This window comes from Micropterus dolomieu, linkage group LG21, assembly GCF_021292245.1.
Source record: "Micropterus dolomieu isolate WLL.071019.BEF.003 ecotype Adirondacks linkage group LG21, ASM2129224v1, whole genome shotgun sequence".
Taxonomy (NCBI): Eukaryota; Metazoa; Chordata; class Actinopteri; order Centrarchiformes; family Centrarchidae; genus Micropterus; species Micropterus dolomieu.
This window is the reverse complement of record NC_060170.1, coordinates 5,681,051-5,702,699: the sequence shown is the minus strand read 5'-3', so window position 1 is coordinate 5,702,699 and position 21,649 is coordinate 5,681,051. Positions and strand designations below refer to the sequence as shown.

Here is a 21,649-nt window from a genome sequence, read left to right as displayed (position 1 = left end):
TACAGATCAAGAAATGAAATGCTCATTAAGCTTAAAGGTTGACAATCCTAGATCCACCTATATTATAAAGCTTCACCTGAACCTGCACATTATTTGATTTCAAAATCCCAAACAGAGAAAGACAGGAGTGATGTGGAACCATAACTAGGCTATTCGTTGACCTTGCTGCTCGTCGCAGCTAATTATTTTTAATACATCACCATAACAAGTAATATAATTTACTAACGGTTTTAGTAACGTTAAATGTGGCAGACTTGGCAGACCCGGGTAGAGGGGGTAGACCCAGTGGACCCCTTATGCTCCTCAAACGAAGGAGGGCAGTGTTGCAGCGTGTACGCTGGCATAACGGAGAAGAAGAGGAAATGTTCGTCATCGCAGAGCTTTCAAGAAAACATGGCTTCCCCTGTTGGTTGTGAGCATTATGTGCGCAGGTGCTTATTGAAAGTGAGTTAACTTTTCGAAATGTATTGTACATATTTGCCTCACATGTATGGTGGAGGCATACTGATGTTGAATATGCCTCACGGTAACCCCGCTAAGTTTTATATAACCATTGTATGCCACTGTATAGCTCCTCTGGTAGCAACCAATCACAGGTAACGTTAGCTAACTGAGTTACTCAGACGCTAACACGTAACACGGCAAGTGTATCGTTGTGACATGTTAGTGTCTTATATCTTTGTCATGCGTTAGCTGCAAAAGATTAGGAAAATGCAAGAGCTTTGGAGTTTAGTGAGGATTGGATTGTCCTCGCTGTATGCTAAGTTAGCTTATTTACGGCTGGGCAATAAAACAATTATGATAGCGATATAATTTTTCTCAACAATATAACAAATGTTCAATAAATTTTTAATTTAGTTCATCTGAATCGCGAACAAACTAGCACTTAATTTTTCTAGGGAAAGAGACAGAATTTTTTTTTTTACTCGTGCATATTTGTTGTCAAAAGATTTTATCATAATTGTTTTGAATGTTCTGTCAGATTTGTTAAGTGATCCAATGTTTGACATCAAGTGTTTGTTTTAACCATAAAGTATAGTTTAAAATTAACATCGCAATTAACCATCTGGTTTCTTCAACTTTCACTCAGTAGTAAAAATCAGCCTTTAAACTTGAAAGAAGTAAGGAGTTGCTCCTATTGTGACAATTATTGATATCGAATGATATGAAATGTTTTATCATGATAACAATTTTGGCCATATCGCCCAGTCCTACATCAGACTTATCGCTATGTCAGCCACACATGTAGGTAATTTATTACATTTATACCTAGAAAAGGTCAGGTTAAACTTTAATTTTACTTTTCTATAAAATTCCAGTTTAGTAGCAGCCAGAATTAATGTATTGCAGTAATTCCTAAAGTATAAGCACAGCCTGTCTTATGAGGATAATTGAATTGGGCCCATGCCTCGTGCAATCATATGTTTCTGTGTACTGCAGGCACCTTGCTGTGGTAAACTGTACGTGTGTCGGCTGTGCCATGACGCAGAGGAGAACCACCAGATGGATCGATTCAAAGTCAGAGAGGTGCAGTGCTCTGTGTGTCAGACAGTGCAGCAGGTAACTGTAGCTGATATGTTTCAACTCCACTGCCAGTTGTAGCAGGACCTCTCAGTGATATTTAAATGTCACTTGTTTCCCTTTGGTCTATTTGGTTTATTTGTTTGTATGTAGTGGATAGCTCGCATCAAGAAAAAAAGAACGGTAACATGTAAGATATCTCTCATTTAGGCACAGCAGACTTGCCAGCAGTGTGATGTGCAGTTCGGGGAGTATTACTGTGACATTTGCCACTTGTTCGACAAGGATAAGAAGCAGTACCACTGTCAACCCTGTGGGATATGCAGGTGAGCAATACTAGAGTTTATATATGTTAAATCTTTTTTTAATAGCCTTAGTAGAAGACACTAACAATGATATGGATATTTGAGGAACAAAAGTACAACTGTCTCAAGGTAAATAACTTTTTTAAGTTGCACACGAAATTCCCAAATTCCTTGCTACAGATTTAAGTGTTTCTACACAATAATTCAGTGGGTTTTCAAAAGCCATATGTCACCTGCCATAATACTGTATATTTCATGTGTGAATGTTAATATTTCATGTTGACAGTGCCCTCAAAAAAAACCTATAGTATATTGTGTGATTCTTGTCCTGTAAACACACAGAACACAACCACATATCCAGTTTTGTTTTTGCTTCAACTTATAACTCAGCGTTAGCGTGACAACACTGTGTTTTGACCCGTACAGAATTGGTCCCAGTGAGAAGTATTTCCATTGTGAGAAGTGCAATCTGTGTTTAGCCCAGGATCTGCAGGGAAACCACAAGGTGATGATTACCACTGCACCTGTTTCTGACCCACACACATCATTTGTTTGATGAGTGAATGAGCCTCCTCACTGCTGTGATTTATAATTATGTATTTATGTTTCAGTGCGTTGAAAATGTTTCGAGGCAGAACTGTCCAGTGTGTATGGAGGTAATGAAACATTTAACACATTAGGGGTCAGTATGGAGAGCGATGTTTGATTTTTTTATGCAATACTTTCTCTACATTTTGATATGGCATTTCTTTGGTATGTGCAGGATATTCACACCTCCAGAATTGGAGCTCACGTTCTTCCATGCGGCCATCTTTTACACAAGTATGACTCATTATTCTCTAAATACTAGTAGCTGGGATTGAATTGTCCATATTTTGCTGTACACCAACTTTAATTGAACTGCCAAAAAAAAAATCTAGGACATTGGCATGACAGATTTCTATACAGATTGATTACTCCATATACTATGTTTTTTTTAAAAATAATCATAGTATCTGTAAAATAAGGACAGAAATGTAATCAAACAATGACGAGGAGAGAATTGAAAAGACTGTTGATGATATAGACTACTAAATCAATATATTTTCAAGCCCTAAATTATCATTAAATAACTTGTAATCTTAATTTAGTATCATACATCATGATTTATTATGACATATGGGTAACAATTGTGTGTGTTCACATTCTCTGCAGGACCTGCTTCGATGACATGGTCAGAACGGGGTATGTCTAATAAGTACTTTTTCCTGGTAATTGTATAGTTGAGTAAAATATGGTCTTGTTCCAGACCAATTTATTGTTTATTTAATTGTTTTATGCAAAACAGTTGAGTCCTGCTTTAGTCAGTGCGTTAACGTGTCATCAAGTAACCAGTTTAGTATCGAACGTCATGTAAACGAGAAAATTGGTTTCTGTAATCAGAATGCAGATCTCTCTGCCATGTATATGTGAACCCAGTTTTATAAACACATTTTTACGAGTAGGCATGTGCATGACAAAGGACTGCAGACAGGGAAAGCAACGGCTGAGCAATGGATGGGATCATTACGCAGAGTGATGCGTCCTCTTATTTAAAATGACTCCAACATTTGACTATTATTTTAAATTCAGACACACTGATGCAGAGAGGAAAAGCTCTGCTCTCTCTATCAGTCTGCTCCAACACACACACACACACACACACACAAAAGTGAGAAAGCAGTATCACGGTGCCTTCTATCAAATAAATAAGACATGATTCCAAAATAAGGCCTGGGGTATGTGATAAATCTGATTACTGACCTGCTGTGTGTGTGTGGATTTACAGCAACCAGGTTGGTAAACCTTATTTGTTTTCAGAGCGTATCGCTGCCCTCTATGTATGCACTCTGCCTGGAACATGGAGGACCACTGGGATCAGATAGATAAAGAGATTGTCCATTCACCGATGCCCACTGAATACCAGGGTGCCACTGTCAAAGTAAGACCTTAATAATATAATAAAATACATAATGTAATACTTTAGTTAAAAGTGGGGTTGAGTTACCAATTGATCTGAATCTCTTATTTTTGACATGACATGCCCATTTTTTGTATTTTATTCAATCCAATTTGTACAATATAATTAAAAATGGGCTGTGGTGACTGTTATGAGTAATCCTCTAATCCATTACTTTTATTGTTCCACGCTATAGATTATATGTAACGACTGCCAAGCTCACTGCACGGTGCCTTTCCACGTGCTGGGGATGAAGTGCAGTGGCTGTGGCTCCTACAACACAGCACAGGACGGAGGACTCATCCAGCAGCCAGAGCAGGACACTGGGAATGAAGCAGAAACGGACACAGAGCAGCCAGATCAGCCTCCGTCACCCACGCCACATTAAAATTACAGCCAACCACAATGGGCGACAGTTATACTTAAGACATGTGGCTGGTGCACTTGTAGTAACTTGCATTTAGTTTAACAGCAGACTGAGCCAATCCAGGGCTGGAACCTATCCCAGCATGCACTGGCTGGTTGAGATGAAGGATACACCTTGGACAGATTGTCAGTCTATTACAGGACTAACATTTATCCACACACATTCGCAGCTACAGGTAATTGAGTGTCATAGCTCATCTGACCACCCGGGGGGGGGCACCATGGCCAATAAAATGGGCAGGTCAAGTGAGGAGGTGTTGGTGGAGGTTGTACAATATCAGACCAATTTCTGTTAAGGTCAGGCAGTGGGGCGTAGTTTTGGAGAAAAGTGAAACCCATCACCTATGGAAATACAAAAGGATTGAGGACTGATACAAATATTTAGAAAGAAAGATCCAATCCAAGGGGATTAGATCTTTCAATCACCTTTCACGGATAGCAGCATCTTTTTGGTCTAATTACTGGGTGTGGATCTCACTCTGAATTATTTTTATTAATAATTGATGCTACATGTGATGACATTTGTAAAGTTCCTGTCATATTGCTTTTAAAATGTTTGTTTAAAGGCTGTGATTCCAAAATAAACAAAAGTATAACCCCCCCCCCAAATTTAGAGGTGTGTGTGTGTGTGTGTGTGTGTGTGTGTCTCGCTGTAAAAAAAATGACTGGCTGGGACCTTTAACCTGCTCATCTTCTAAAGCCAATGAAGAAGATGACTATATAGTCTGAATGTGGCAAGTCATGCCTATTTGTAATAATAATAAAACTTAATGTGACATAATTAAAACTCCAACACGTGTATCTATTGGATATTTCCTTCTCATTACATGCATACAGTATGGTAATTTCTGGAATTGTTGCTGTGACATAAGGCCCTTATTTCCAGCAAAAAATGTTTGTCTTTGTTACTTGCAGGTGTGAAATTTGGTTACCTTTACAATGATGGTAATACAAACTCCCAATAAACATCATTTTACTAAACATTATTATATTGTGTTGTCTTCTGAACCAGTCATTGAATTCAAGATGAGTACATTTAATTACATCACATTTTCATTTTCAACTGCTCATAGGAATATATTTGAGGGCTTCAGTTTTACCGTTGCAGGAGTTCAGACATTTCCATTGTCTCTATTAGCAGTCATGTACAGTAGCACCATTATAACTAAACTAAACTAAACTCTGATGAAGGAAATGTGAACTCAAAGACTTGATATTACAATGATTAAGTATGAAGACAATGCTACCTACATGTAAGTCAGTAACATGGAGTGAAACTAAAACTGAAATGGATAACTTTTCAGGTGAGGTCACATGCTATCTCCTCTAGGTGGATCCGGCACAGGAGTTGTGAACTGGAAAGTGAAACAAACCGGAACACCAGTCAGGGTGGTGTCGATAGCGATTGGCAGGGGTGGGGCTGTGGAGAATGGTGGCGCCGTTGCTTTGGTGATGTGTGGAGGAAGGGTTGGAGTGGCATCCTGGAGGAATCCTTGGTATGTGGCGGTGGTGCCTTGTGGTTGGTTCGTGCCACCAATACCTATTGTTATATCAGTCACTGTAAGTTCTGGGTGCAGTGAGACATCTGTATCTGGTAGAACGTGCATAGTGTCAGCAGTAACTGAGTCGTGTGCAGGATCAGAATGAGGCCTGTCCTGAGAAATGTCTATACCCAGAGCAGTTTGTGAAGGATCATCTGGCATGAGTTGTAAAGCGTCAGAGGAGGTTTGTGGGTCGTCATGGTCCGGCAGGGCTGAAGTATCAAGCGTGGCTGGAGAAGGCCCTGTGTCTGCAGAGGGAAGTAGGGCTGCAGTGTCTGTGGGGTCGGTCTCCTCCATACCATTAGGCATGTCTGCCAGGGGTTCCTGTGAAGGCCCAACATGAGTGGCAGCCTCCTCTGATGAATTTGACTCGCTGGAGTCTGATGACTTGGATGAATCCTCGCACTCACTGAGACAGACCTGTTTTTATAATAAAGAATTCTTAACATTCGTCACAAGTCCTCTTAGATTATAGTGGTAGCAACAGAATAATCAAGTTACTCACTGGTTTGGACAACGCTACAGTCACCATGAAGACAGCACAAAGTGTAGTCCTCAGAAATGCCATTGCTGTCTTTCCTGTATTTGCTGAAACAAATAAACCATAAACACTATACTGGTAAATTGGTAGAATGTATTTTTAGTGTGCATGTACTCCACTACATTTCAATGGGAAATATTGTACTTTACATTTGCCTGACAGTTACACTTACTAGTTATTTTGATGACTATTCTTCATACAAAACAGGAAGCATTGTTCAGTGGGAAAAAATTATTTTGGTCTGGAATTTAGTCCTCAAAATTTTTATTTTCCCATAAAAAGTGAAACAAAACTGCAACTGTAGTAGGAATATTTCAATGGTTTTAATGCAAATAGTTTCAAGTAGTTTCTAAAATCAACTTCATGGTAATTCTATTGTCGCAGCCTGCTTTAGAACATTTTTTAATCAAGTTAAATTATGTTAAAAATGGGTTTCACTATTCTAGCTACTCTGCAAAATGAAGTTGTTAGGACTCAATTACAGAAATAAATGTATTCATAAGATTGAGGGATTTCCAAATTAAACTGCCCGATAATTTAATATCATTTAAAATCAGCTTCACCTCAAGCTGCTACAATAAAACTGCTGCTCACACATTAAGGCATCCGTTTTAAATGTATATTAATGTTAATTAACTTTGGCGTGACAGTTAGCTACAAAAATTATCAGCAAAAAGTTAAATATTAAATAGTATTTTAGAAAATACAGCATTCCTGCTTTAAGACCTACCTTGAAATGTTGAGTATCCTCTTGTCCCTGCACACCACAGGGATACGGCAGACTAATACTGAAGTGTCGCAACTCAGACAAAAGCAATAGAGTAAATGCTCATTTCTTCCTAGTCTTGCATTGGACATATTTATATATGGCTGTTGATGTGTGTGGATACAATAAACCAGTAATTCATCATCTGGTTCATGTCCTTAGCATTCACTCCTAAATCATGAAACACCCCAGACACAGTGAAATTAGAGAGGGCTAAAGATTCTTAAGAGGGAAGGAGAATAGGTACACTAGAAGTGCCTATTCATAAGCAAAGTAAACATGTGTTTTGTGGTTTGGGTGTAAACAATGGGAAGAATCCGATTTAGTCTTTAAATACATGTCATCAGAATTTCTTATTTATGTCTCATCACGCATACTCATTACACTGACTGCAACAAAAACAAAATTTTATTTAATTTGTTCAGTCTGCCACAGTATCCTGTAGCTTTGCTTCCAGCAGTAAATTAAATATGCCATTTGTCCACTGAAAAAATTATGCTTTCCACTAAAACTACATGTCCACATACTGTCAACAGTCAAGAAGTTACGAACGTGACAATCAAAGCAGTGGACTCTTATTACTCAATACTTAAAGGATATACAGGTGATGGTCAATTAATTAGAATATCATCAAAAAGTTGATTTATTTCAGTAATTCAATTCAGAGAGTGATTCCACACAGACTGATATTTCAAATGTTTATTTCATTTAATTGTGAGGATTAAAACTGACAACTAATGAAAATCCCAAATTCAGTATCTCCGAAAATTAGAATATTACTTAAGACCAATACAAAAAAAGGATTTTTAGAAATGTTGGCCAACTGAAAAGTATGAACATGAAAAGTATGAGCATGTACAGCACTCAATACTTAGTTGGGGCTCCTTTGCCTGAATTACTGCAGCAATGCAGCATGGCATGGAGTCCATCAGTCTGTGGCCCTGCTCAGGTGTTATGAGAGCCCAGGTTGCTCTGATAGTGGCCTTCAGCTCTTCTGCATTGTTGCATTGGTCTGGCGTATCACATCTTCCTCTTCACAATACCCCATAGATTTTCTATAGGGTTAAGGTCAGGCGAGTTTGCTGGACAATTAAGAACAGGGATACCATGGTCCTTAAACCAGGTGCTGGTAGCTTTGGCACTATGTGCAGGTGCCAAGTCCTGTTGGAAAATGAAATCTGCATCTCCATAACGTTGGTCAGCAGCAGGAAGCATGAAGTGCTCTAAAACTTCCTGGTAGACAGCTGCGTTGACCTTGGACCTCAGAAAACACAGTGGACCAACACCAGCAGATGACATGGCACCCCAAACCATCACTGACTGTGGAAATGCAAAATTTACTTTCATCAGAGAACATAACTCTGGACCACTCAGCAGCAGTCCAGTTCTTTTTGTCTTTAGCCCGTGCGAGACGCTTCTGACGCTGTGTTTTGTACAAGAGTGGCTTGACACAAGGAATGCTGCAGCTGAAACCCGTGTCTTGCATACGTCTGTGCGTGGTGGTTCTTGAAGCACTGACTCCAGCTGCAGTCCACTCTTTGTGAATCTCCCCCACATTTTTGAATGGCTTTTGTTTCACAATCGTCTCCAGGGTGCTTGCATTGTTTGTACACTTTTTTCTAGCACATTTTTCCTTCCCTTCGCCTCTATTAATGTGCTTGGACACAGAGCTCTGTGAACAGCCAGCCTCTTTAGCAATGACCTTTTGTGTCTTGCCCTCCTTGTGCAAGGTGTCAATGGTCGTCTTTTGGACAGCTGTCAAGTCAGCAGTCTTCCCCATGATTGTGTAGCCTACAGAACTAGACTGAGAGACCATTTAAAGGCCTTTGCAGGTGTTTTGAGTTAATTAGCTGATTAAAGTGTGGCACCAGGTGTCTTCAATATTGAACCTTTTCACAATATTCTAATTTTCTCAGATACTGATTTTGGGGTTTTCATAATTAGTCAGTTATCATCAAAATTAAAAGGAATGAACACTTGAAATATACCAGTCTGTGTGGAATGAATGTATGCATTAAAGAAGTTTCACTTTTTGAATGGAATTACTGAAATAAATCAACTTTTTGATCATATTCTAATTATATGACCAGCACCTGTACACAAACAGGTGTTTTCAGTTACAGTGCTGTTTAGACCTGTGCTTGGCTTCATGTCAACATAGTAAGAATGATAAATGTCTCACTTGTTCCTCCCTAAATGGTGCAACAGAGCCAATAGGAGGGTAAGGAAAATGTCAGTCAAGCACACTATGCCCATGGTGCTTAAGCCAAAATAATCTCACTTGTGTGGGTTTACAGAGGTGTGCAGGCCCCTAAGTAAAAGCACTAATATAATGTAAAAATACACAGTTTAGAGGTCTGGCCTTTAAACTTTCCAAGTAAAAGAATATTACCAGCAAAATGTACTCAAATGTACACACTCACTTTATCACTGGATTGTTAGTGTTAACATTTTAATATTGTTCAGGGTGGAGCTTTTGACTGCTATATGCTGTTGGATTGTTTCATATGTAACAGTGCATCATTATATATTCTGATCACATGTTTGTATTTAAAATGTTCTGCAAAGTAGATGACTGTCAAAGGTAGTGCCACAAAAAACAATTAGATATACATCTATCTCACTCATGTACCTCAACTGTACATAAGTGCTCAACTAAATGTCCTGATTACATTTCACTACTGTCCCCAAGCCACAGCACTTTAGCTGTAGTTAAACAAGCTACAACAGCAGGAGGCTGTACATGGGCACAGCAGTGCTTTGAGCTTAATGCAACCATGCTCAAAATGACTATGCTTACATGCTGATGTTTAGTTAGGATATTCACCACATTCACTATTAGTTTAGCTTGTTAACATGCGAACATTAGTTTATTAGCACTGAAGTACAGCTGATGGGAGAGTCCTTTCTTCAAGTGTTTGGTATAAACCTGCCAAGTATGACTGCCATTTATCTTTCCATTTGGTCTGAAGCGAGTGTCACTCTGCTTCAGTCTTCTCAAATGTGAAGATATGCTGCTTCTCTCCATTGTATCTCACTGCAAACTGTGTGTTTGACTGAACTGCACATCCCAGAGCCTACCTACATGTCTTCAAACAAAGTATTGATTGAAATTTCAAAGATGAAATGATCAGTAAAATAATGGCAGATCAATAATGATAATTGTTCATTGCAATCTGCATTGTCTTGTCAGCTTGTGGGGGACATTTGGTCACATAAGGAAAGCTCAGGAAAATTGTTTGGCTCAAGCAGAATTTAGCATTAGTGGTCTAATTGAGTGTAAACAGCTAAAATAACTTAACAGGAAACAGTGGAAAATGCAAACTGTTTATTTAAAAACATGCTTTCCCATAAATCTGCATCAGTCCGCAGAAGATACCACTTCCTGCAAAGAAAGAAATAAGAGAAGTCAGACTGTCATCCCACAAAAGAGCAAGATAAAATCGGAACCTGCTAGTTTAGCGTTTTTGGGGAGGTCCACCTCTGGTTTGTCTGTGTCTGCTGGGGCAGTTTGTGTACTGGGGCTGGTCTCAGCGTTGGTCTCCAGCTCAGTCATACTCATTTCCTTCACTGCTGCTGGGCTAGCTCTCCTGCAGGGAAGAAATACAAAAAAAAAAAGTAGCCCCATTGTAACATCTAGTCAACTGTTGCTGTATGTGGTAAACATATTTTAACATGTCTGCACAGACAGCAAATGTAGAGCTATACCAAATGTTCACAAAATTGGTTGTTGGCAGGTCTATGTTGCTTAAGAGGGATAGTTTATGCCATCTGTGGTTCTGTTGTTTAAGCTACACTGTAGCTTAAAATAGCAATGTTGATCAATCCACTACTTTGGTCGAGACTGAAAATATTTTGTACACATATTCATGGTCTCCAGACAATGAAGCTCACTTTGGTGAGCCTCTGACTTTCCTCTACCGCCTCCAGAAGATTGAAATATATTTTAGTGAATACCTACTACTGGGTGAATTACCATGAAATTTAATTAAGACATTCATGGTCATTTTTATATATAGTCTATGGTCCCATCAGGATAAGTTCCAGAAGCTTTGGTGGTCCCTCAATGATTTAGTAGCAGCATGAAGTCAGTCTTTATTTGGTTTATGACTTAATACTTGCAAGGCTAAAGTCATTCACTCAGCAGTACTTTGTTTATTGCCAATTGTCAAGTGTTAGCTACATACCTGCCAAACATTAAACCTGCCATCACTGTGAGCATGTTGTCATTTAGCTTAAAGCACTGCTGCTGCCTAAATAAAGCCCTTCAAAGCCACTAGCATGGCTTGTTGTATGTCTTGTTAAAGTTTGTCTTGTAAGGAAATTAAAAATGATATGCTACAGATTAAGTCTATATGTTGTGACAAGAAGGTTTCTTAATTGTAATCATACAGACCTTGCGTTGGCACTCTTCCTCCTCTTAACCACCACTGCTATCACAGCAATGACCACCACACCTGCACAGAGCCCTGCAGCGCCGTAGACAATGGGACGCTGCATGGTCTTCGGGAGTGGGTCCTGACAGGAGTCACCGCTGTAGCCCAGTGAACACTCACAAACCGTGTCTCCACTGGTGTCCACACAGCGCCCGTTGCCACTGCAGCGGCTCTGGCTGCACTGCTGGGCGTCCAGGTTCCTGAGATGACTGCTTACATTCAGGGTGGTGTTCAGACCAGTGTCCTCAAAGAGAGAAGGGAGAGGGGAGGGAGGAGGAGAGGAACTGCTGGGCCGGGTGGGAGCAGAGCCTTTGGCGCCTGACCACTGCTTCAGGCTGACACCTAAGGACCACAGTGTCAATTAAAAAAAGCAAGTTTTTAGGTCATTATAAATTAAGATGTCATAACGTCTACTTGATCTTTTAGATTATTTTTCCCAGTTCTTATTAAAAAAAGGGAGGCATAATGACTCACAGTTCTCATCTGAGTGGTCATGGCAGTCAACATGCCCGTTACAGAACTTCTCAACTGGGTGGCATGAGAGTTGATCCAAACAGGACCTGCTGCCATCTGGGCAGCGCTGCTCCGGGCTGCAGTGGGTAGCATTCACAAGGATGTGATCATGGGCACACTTGCATGTCCGACCTCCTGGGGTGGCGAGGCATAAGTGCAGGCAGTTGCCATTGTTTTCCGTGCACTGGTTTAAACCTGTGAAAAATAGTGTCCGTTTACCATCAGTCAACTGGAGTTTGTGATATATAGGGTGAGGTCTAGCACTAGACCAAACCACTTCAATGCGGTCACATTTGAAAGACCCTCTGAACTGCCATCAAAATTGTTATGGGGTGTGTGTTCTTACATACCAGTCTGACTGGACTTGCTGAATGCCTTTAAGCTGACCACTTCTGTTCCAACCTCAAACCACAGCTTGTTTTGCTGCTGTTCTCTGTACCAGAGCCTGGTCTTGTCTGAAGGAAAGGGCCAACACAAAGTAAATGTAGCCACATTAGAAATGTAAGGAAATTCATAGCTTTTAGTAACAGCATTTCGGACTTAGAGATGTCTTTAACTAGTGATGTATAGGAAAAAACCTACAGTACAGAAACCATTTAAAGTAATGCTGAGTAGCGCCACGTACTGTTAGTTGGCACACCAAGTGACACTGTCATTTCATTTAGTACATATTATGAGCCATTACCACTGACTGTCATCCAGAGCAGAGTGTCACCACTCAGAGCCACCGCAGCCAGGCCATCACCAGTCTTTAACTCTCTGTATGCAGATCCATCGAGCTGGACAGAACCAATAGTCCCTAAACCTGGGGAGGAAGCCAAGTGTTAGGGCTTTTCTGAACAAAGCATGCACTTTGTCTTTTCAGTGCATGAATGCTTTCCATTACCATACCAACTGAAACTTTGTAAAAGTCCTTACCTACATCAGCCCAGTAAATTGTCTCTCCATTATTAGAGAAGTCCAGAGATGTGGGCCGGACAGCATCCTTCCACACCACACTGCGCTCAGCACCATCCATGTTGGCACACTCTATAGTAGCCACGGTACCTGTACTCTGCAGGCCCAGGTTGGTGAAACAAACTCTTCCACTTGGAGGGTGGAGGGCGATTGACTCCAATCTACCAATACCTTCCTTTATGAGAACTGCAGTGTGTGCAGCTTTGATGGAGGTGACCTGCAGGCGGGGCTGTTTGTTGCTGCTCCAGTAAACATTAAGTGATGCCCAGTCCAAGGCCATGGCGGTGATGGTGTCACCCAGGAGTTTTAGAAGCTGGCTCTGAGAGGACAAGTCTGAGTCCTTAAGCTTAAAGGAGCTGAGTGAAGTTGTGCCGTCATCTGTCAAGAACAGGGTGTGATCACGTAGGCTGTAGTCCATTAAGGCTGCCTCATTGATGTTGGGCACCTGCAGGGCCAGATGTTCAGGCCAGCCCTTCAGCTCTGCTGCTGTGTGTCGGGACTGCAAGTAGATCTACAGAGATCATTGGAGATTAAATACACATGTCAAGACAATCAAGGGCACACTTAAAATCACACAGACCTCGATGAATGAAATTGTTCAAAATCTTTATTGTACATTGTAAAATTACTTGAACAAAATGACCTAACAGTCAGTAGAAACCAAAAATCACATCGAAAATCAGAGTATAATAATTGAACAGACTGATCGAACTTGTGATTTTCATTACAGCAACTCATGTGACTCAATAGTGTGTATGGACCCCATGTGCCTTTGTGCACTCCTAACGACTGACACTGCGTTAGAGACTCCTGGCTCTGATTGGTTGTTTTGATTCGGTAGTGGTGCATTCTTGCAAATGGCATTTGATGCAGTAGGAGGAGCCAGAGGAACATGATTTTTCCACAGGTCATCTGTCTCATGCACTACCGTCAGGATATTGACAGTTTTAGCAAATGTGAAAAGACTTAAGAATTCTCCTCTGTAGCTTTACAGTCTCCGTTAAAGCAAGTTAGACCTACCTGGGTAACGGTGGAGGGAGACAGCATCAGTAGGAATGCTGAATTGACGAAGCTGGAGCAGGTCATCCCATCCCCAGCCAGTAAGAGACTTGAGGGACACTTGCACACCGCTTTGGGTCCTGGGGCCAACACACACATGTGTGAACAGTCCATCTTCTCACAGGGGCTCTCAATGCCTGTCTGGAGTAATGGGTGGATGATCTGCAAACCAAGCAGGGAACAGATCTTTTTTGTACTTATAATTCATGCTGATTAAACAAAAACACAAAATGAAATTATAAATATACAAGTGCTAGATGTAGTATTTCAAACAAGTTCTACCATTTTCCATCAGGAGTTTTCCCCCCCAACACTGTACCAAAATAGTTTGATCTCTTAAGTGGAAAGCTTCAAACATACAATGTCATAACTGTGCGTGGGCAGTTAGCAAGCTGCTGTGAGCACTTCACACATGTGAAGTGATTCACAAGTGTCACCATTAGTACCAGCCCCATTTCCACCTACACATCTGTAATTCTGAAAATCTTGCTCACCTTCACAGCCAAAGGTTGTCTGGGTCTTTTTAGGAGAACCTGGCGGTTTTTGCCGGAGATTTTATGAGCAGCCTGCACCACTCGCTTCTTGGCATCAGACCAATAGAGCATGTCATTTAACACTGCCAAGGAGAATGGGTTGGTGGTCTCCTTCATCTGTAGAATCTGAAAATATTTAGACATGTCGCATTTAGAACTGGTGTTACTTTGGTAGGCTTTAGAGTGTCTTGCTGTTTTTACATGAAATTTCATCCATCTATGCTCAGGCCATTAAAGAAAAAAAAAAAAAAACCACACACAAAGTGCCACTTGTTGGGTACTTCTAGTTATAAAAAGGTGGGCAAGATGGCCCTCTGCTGGTAGATTTAGCATTGAATTGTAGGGTTTAAATTGATTTCCAGGAGTCCGCAACAAGCTTTTGGGTAGATGCATCTAAAACCTGAAACACATTCTTTCTAAGCATAAACAGCCCGGTCCCAAAATAGTTCACCCGAATGTCATTGCCATCCAGTGTTGCAGATCCAATCGCCCTGAGCCTCTCATCTGTCCAGTAGACTCTGTCAGAGATGGTGTCCACAGCCACACCTCCTGGCCAGCCCAGACTGGAGTTCACCACTGCCATCCTCTCTGACCCATCCATCCCAGCACGCTCTATCTTCACTACATTACCAATCTCTGTCCAGAACATCAGCCTGGTAGAAACATTAAAGCCTTTGAATTCTGGTCTTGAAGTTTTTAACAAGCATTGTAGGATAGTTTGGAGTGTGAATTAAAGTCATGCTGACCCTTTTTGTGGCAGCAGTGCCAAAGAGTGAGGCTGATCCAGGTCTTCATCCAGGATGATACTGCGGTCCTGTGACTTCACAGTGGTTGTTGCCAGTCTGATGGCAACAATCTGACTGTTCACGCCATCGACCCAGTAAAGGTTCCTCCCGAGCCAATCCACAGCTACAGAATCAGCCCGGACACCTGTGGAAACAAATGACGTCCCATGACCTGAGGAGGTATTCCTTATGCATGTGAGTAAACACCTACCCATTCTACATGAATTTTAATACATGTAGATTCGGTCACCTACAATGCTCCAACCACATCTGTGTAGCACCAACCTTTAATCAGAGTTCCTGTGCTCTTTTGGTCCAGTGAGGACCACCTGATGCTCTCAGTGTCCAGACTGACCCAGAAGACCCTCTGCTCCCTCCAGTCATAGTCCAGGGAGAGGATGGCCTTCTTGGCAGAGGAGGACAACACATCTAGGCTACGACTGCGCAGGCCAAACAAGTAGAGGTCTGTTTGGACTGAAGACAACAGGAATGCTTCACCTGAGGAATGAGAAAATGAAAATCATAGTGGTAAAGGGATTTTTTCCCCCCCCCCTTTTTATAAACTCCTCTTGCGATAGTTTAAACGGTTACAATAAGTATGTGTAATTGAGTGGATGTATTTATTAAACTACTGGGGGGGATAAAAACAACTTCACCAGTGATCTTGCAGTGGTGTCCATCTGCCTCCATTATGTAGCCTGGAAGACATTCACATTGGTATGAGCCTGGAGTGTTGATGCACAGCTGACGGCACACACCTGGACTCCAGCCTTCACACTCATCAATATCAGCACAGGTCAGGCTGTCCTCCATGAGCCTGAATCCTGCTTCACAGTGACAACGCTACACAGCCAGAATAAAGAATTAGTCAAAGTAGCAGCAACATCCACATTACACACTTTGAGGTTTAGCCATCATGTAGTTGAGATACTCAGCCTACACATTTTACTTAAATATAAAACTCATCCAGAATAGTCTTTCAGAAAATTCAGCACTACATTCACAGTTCCTACTGCGTTCCTCTTCCCTTTTAATGCCACCGACTTGCAGGACAGACCTCAACTTAATTGGTTAAGTTCAACCACACCAAGCTGGAGATACAGGGTCCTCACCATTCCCTGTGGGGTGCTGTGGCAGCTTTGAGAGCAGCGCCTGTTATCTGCACAGTTTATCTGGCAGCTGCCTCCCTCGTCTGAGCCGTCTGCGCAGTTGGTAATGTTGTTACACACCAGGAGTGGATCCAGGCATTCCTGGCTGCCACACTGGAACTGGTGAGGGAGGCATGTCACCACCCCACCTGGTACACAAATTTTACAGATATTCTGCATTTTGAAATAAAAGTAATATAGGCAAGCTCATGTGGTTTCATTTTGGTCTTACCCTGCTACTCACATTCAGTCTCGTCACTGCCATCGTCACAGTCCTTCATGCCGTCACACCTCCAAGCTGTAGGGATACACTTGGACTTACACAACCACTGGTACTCACCACAGTTCAGTGGAAGCACAGGACAATCCTATAGAGAAACCAATAGATTATTTTATTGTCATCTAAACTGGTACAATTTGAACTTTTGTTTTGGAAATTGGAGGCATCAAGAGGCCAGGTGAATGTTTAGACCATTAGAGTATCTGGCTTTAAACTACATTTAGCATTTGCATAACTGTAGTACTCTAAAACCACATTAAGAAATGTGTGGCAAAGGGGTATGTGAACAATAAATCTGAAGAGATGAACATGAACTACAGTATGTGTTAGGTCAAGGTTTTAGTGTTGCTGTACAGTGGTTTTACAAGTAAATATAATCCTATAAATAAATAGGGTCCAAACCTCAACTCAGTCTGATTCACATTTTTGGATTGCATTTACCTTGTTCCTGAAAACTTAGTGAATACTACAAAAGCCAGTGACAGGGTCCAAGCAGAGTGAGCAGTTGGATGCTTGACAAGCAAACTGATTTTCTTAATAAATCATTGTCACTGTATGCTGATCCGTTGAGTTATAGAAATCTTTCAAAAATCATTTCATTACTGTCAGTGAATATTTGTGTCACATTTGTTGCCATTTCAAAAAAATTGGCTTGTATAATTGACATATCAATTTCTTTAAACAATTTAAGATCACTGGAGTCCATGGATGACCCTGATTAAATTTTGGGACGATTGGCCCAAGGGTTTCTGACGAGATATCCTAATCATTTTAGAGCAGAGGACTTCAAATTTTGACTCTAGGCCCAGCCATTTCTGAAACCGTAAACTTGATTCAGCACCACCTTGAGGTCAATGTGTGTCATTATGTGCCTGAGTAGTTGGAATTTGCAACCCATCTGGCAATTTGTCCATTACGTTTTTTACTGCAGAAATACTTTTAGCAGAGAAAAACATTTTCAAAAGGGACACAATGTGCAATTTTCAATTTAATATGACCTAACGAGCAAACACCACATGCATGAATTGCTTCCTTGTTGGCCAGTAGAATCTATCGACTTGGATTTAAATCCTGGAACTTTGTATCCCAAGAGAAGGTGACTTACTGACTGAGCCACTGACATGTGGTTTCCACACAACAGTTAAGGCAGTTACATGACATGTGCCAGACTGATGTGTGTTTAAAATTAAAACTAGTCAAAATGTGATAAGTAATTCTGAAACAAGTCACAATTCTGCAGATTTCAGGTGCATTGTCAAGTATTTGGGTGACATTTGATTCAACCCTGAGTAAAAAAGAAAATGTGCATACTGAACAAGTTACAGCAGGATACTGAAACGTGGACTCAGTATTTCAAATGGTGGTCAGATCGGTTAAACACTATCTGCCAATAGGTAACTGGCAAGCTAGAGGCTAGAAGTTACAGTTGTAATAAGCTACGCCTATTTTAAGTAGTCACTGCACAATTTTTATCCATCAACTGAGTGACGACCCTTGGTTGTGCAAACCTAATTTGTTTAAATCTATGCAGCCAAATAAAAGATAAAAATGCATTTGCATGTGTGGTGCCCCATAGTGGCAGAATATCCCAGGACTGCTCAGCAAAGCTTGGACCAAGCATAGGTCAATTTTGATTGGACCCACTAAGTTTGCTTCTGCCCATCAAATTTTTGCTGTTGCCGCCAACATCCACCTTCTCATCCGTGCCATCTTTACAGTCCTGATCGCCGTCACAGATCCACTCCTGCACCAGACACTCCTTGCTCTGGGGACAGCGGTGTTTGGTGGTGCAGACCGATGCATTGGTGCACCTCTCCTCATCGGAACGGTCCCAGCAGTCTGGGTGACCATCACAACGCATTGTGGCCGACACACACTGGCCACTGGTGCATTTAAAATCAGTGGCACTGCAGCCCTCGTCAGCTATGGAAAGGGGGCAGGGGCAAGGATGACAAAAGGTGTCCTATACAAGCAGAGCTGATTAATACAGTGAGTACTTAATATCCTGTTCAACAACATACCACACTCTGCCTCGTCACTGCCATCCCAACAGTCCCTCTCCCCATCACAGAGGAAGTTGTCAGGAATGCAGCGGCTCTTGTTGTCACATTGATGAGTGCAGCCGTCCATGTACTTGGCACATCCCTGTTCATCTGAGCGGTCCTGACACTGATACACACCGTCACACACCTGACTCCTCTCTATGCACTTCTTTCCATGGGCACACTGGAACTGGTCTGAAGAGGTTATAAAGGCATGATCAGGAGGCTGTCAGGACTGGGCTTTAAATTGTGTCGTTTGTTCCCAGTTTTAGTGAATGCAACTGTCCTCCATTAATAATCCTGTGAATACACCCCAAAATATCTGGGTTCTTTCGTTCTCCTTTGTTAATGGTTACTACCCATGAATAATTTGCACAATTATCTACTTTGCAGTGAGGAAAATCCATCCATATACGTTTTGACTACATTCAAGTCAATACAGTGTCACTGAAGCAACATCCTCTACATTTAATGTACGAGAGAAAGGCATTAGATTCAGATGTGCCAACACAATTAGAATGAATGCTATGCACTATAGGGTAGTAAAGTCTTATTCTAACCCATGTACAGGAGATCACACACAAACCAATCACCAGTTTACCCGTTTCACACGCCGATAAGCAGTCTTCCTCATCAGAGCCATCTCTGCAGTCTGCTTCTCCATCACAGACATGGTTGTAGATGACACACTCCGTGTTGTCCTTGCATGGTTTAGAGCCCAAAGGACACCTGATGGTGGCCGGGGAGCCGACAGAGGCAGCAAACACAGAGGATTTACTGGTCCCTTCCTCTTCATACCAGTCTTCCTCTTTATCCTCTGATGCAGATGCCAAATATAAAATTGGTAAACATTATGATTCAAGACTGCATATTATGAAAGTATGAAATATGGAAGCGCTTATCCCCTAAACAGATCTATATTTTCCGATATTTCAACCTACCACAGTTGGCCTCATCTGTGCCATCTAAACATTCCCTCTGTCCATCACACAGGAACTTCGCAGGCAAGCAGCGACTCTTGTTGTCACAGTGGTGAACACAGCTCTCAGTTTGCTTCGTGCACTGAAGCTCATCAGAACGGTCCCGGCACTGAGGTGTACCATCACACACCTGGTCCTTGTCTACACAAGTCTTCCCATGGTCACACTGGAACTGATCTGTTTGTATGCAGGCATTCATTTTGCTGGCATTTAAAAAAATTGCTGATATGTTTGATTGGATGCCAGATAGAATATTAAAACTGAAAGTAATGCATCTACTACAGAGTCCTACAATAAATCCTTCCTTCATGAAAGGAATAATGTTCAGTGTGTGTTGAAACCGTTTCAGCTGTATGGTCATTTTTGGACGAGGATATAGTTTGTAGCCCTGTTGAACTGTATGGCATAACACCGATGTTATTTAGCTTACTCTCAATGATATAAACAGGGTGGGCCAAATAACACATGTCAGTATAACAATAAAATTTAACATCCTAACAAACTGCAACCTCCAAATTAAACATTCCTTTATGTCCATTAATTTTCTACAACAACCACACAGTTGAATCAACAAAAATTAACTGCATTAGTTTTAGCTTTGGTGTACCTTACAAAAAAAAAAAAAACTGACTGGATTTCACTTTACAGGACCGGGCACATTACAACTCTAGTGTTTTCAGATCTACAGGCAGGAGTGTGAACCAGATTCTATTTTTTTGTAATTTCCATTTGATGACAGCACCTGTTGACTTTATCCATTGTGTAGTGTAAGAGTTTCAGTAGTCCATTAGGATTGAGGGTTTTAGTAAAAAAAAATAAAAAAAACAAAAAAAACACAATGTAGATGAAAAAATCTTATATTGATTTAATCAGTAATTTGCTTATTTTGTTAAAATTTTTATCAAAATCGAATAAACCTCAAAATTAATGACAAGTACTATTTGACTTCACCATACATTATGTGTGGATACACTGCAGTACCTTCAGTGCATCCTGAAGCACAGTCCTTTTCATCTGAACCATCCCTGCAGTCAGGCTCTCCATTACACCCACGACTGTCCAAGACACACTCTAGGCCATCCTTGCACAGTTTAGAGCCCAGGCCACACTTCAGAGGAGGTCTTCCAGCTGAAACAACGGTTTGAGTTAAGTGAGCAGAAACGGGTCACCTCTAAAGTAAAGATTATAGCTCATAATGCAGCCATCATTCTGTGTCTGAACTGAAACGTCACTTTTAATAAATGATAATGCATGAAGTCCAAACAGGATATATTTTTTAGATGGTGTAAAATTAGTTTTGGTACACCTGGCTCACCTTGCGAGTGCCCTGACAACTGCAACAGGACAACACAAAGAAACAAACGTCCACCCATCGCCACAGATAAAATAAAACGGCCCAAGTGCTAAAACGTAGCATTTTATAATGATCCAGGTGCGGCCAAAGGAACCTAATTGACTGAGGGGAGGAGCTAATGCTTCATATTATCCTGAGCAGTTGTTATTCTGACATATATAAACAATAAACAAGAGTAAAAACGTTAAAAGTCATCCAGGACCTCCTCCAATAACAAATTGCTGTAATTGATTGTATCATTCTTTTTTATTGTTGTTTTTTGTTTTTGCTTTTATACTACTGTTGTAGAAAATGTAACTAACGTTAATGAGTTCCTATCCCGTGAAAATGTCCCAAACCTCTCTGAATGTCACGCTGACCCATGCTGTCACATAAACAATAAGGATGATCATATACATCAACTATTTGTTGTCTTTTAACCCTCCAATGAGTTTTTGAATAGGAGGGATTAAGGGCTAGTACGTAGCCATCATGTTTGTTTTGT

The 21,649-nt window shown here is 41.0% G+C and overlaps 2 protein-coding genes across 2 annotated transcripts; one reads left to right on the top strand and one right to left on the bottom strand.

The window, feature by feature from the left end:
- Positions 1-278: 278 nt before the first annotated feature.
- On the top strand, positions 279-5,216 carry rchy1 (ring finger and CHY zinc finger domain containing 1). The gene is made up of 9 exons (XM_046034162.1): positions 279-444; positions 1,441-1,560; positions 1,732-1,847; positions 2,253-2,331; positions 2,438-2,482; positions 2,590-2,648; positions 3,021-3,050; positions 3,666-3,786; positions 4,001-5,216. Exons 1-9 carry the CDS (start codon positions 394-396, stop codon positions 4,190-4,192), a joined length of 813 nt encoding a protein of 270 aa, XP_045890118.1. The 5' UTR covers positions 279-393; the 3' UTR covers positions 4,193-5,216.
- A 5,175-nt stretch (positions 5,217-10,391) lies between these two features.
- Positions 10,392-21,282, bottom strand: lrp13 (low-density lipoprotein receptor related-protein 13). The gene is made up of 21 exons (XM_046034291.1): positions 21,127-21,282; positions 20,793-20,939; positions 19,773-19,988; positions 19,433-19,648; positions 18,811-19,026; positions 18,483-18,712; positions 16,754-16,877; positions 16,474-16,658; positions 16,018-16,204; positions 15,647-15,859; positions 15,323-15,506; positions 15,028-15,229; positions 14,538-14,702; positions 14,005-14,205; positions 12,946-13,495; positions 12,713-12,832; positions 12,378-12,482; positions 11,989-12,222; positions 11,475-11,856; positions 10,560-10,668; positions 10,392-10,463 (listed from the first exon to the last, which is right to left on the bottom strand). Exons 1-21 carry the CDS (start codon positions 21,182-21,184, stop codon positions 10,440-10,442), a joined length of 4,068 nt encoding a protein of 1,355 aa, XP_045890247.1. The 5' UTR covers positions 21,185-21,282; the 3' UTR covers positions 10,392-10,439.
- Between the last annotated feature and the right edge of the window lie 367 nt (positions 21,283-21,649).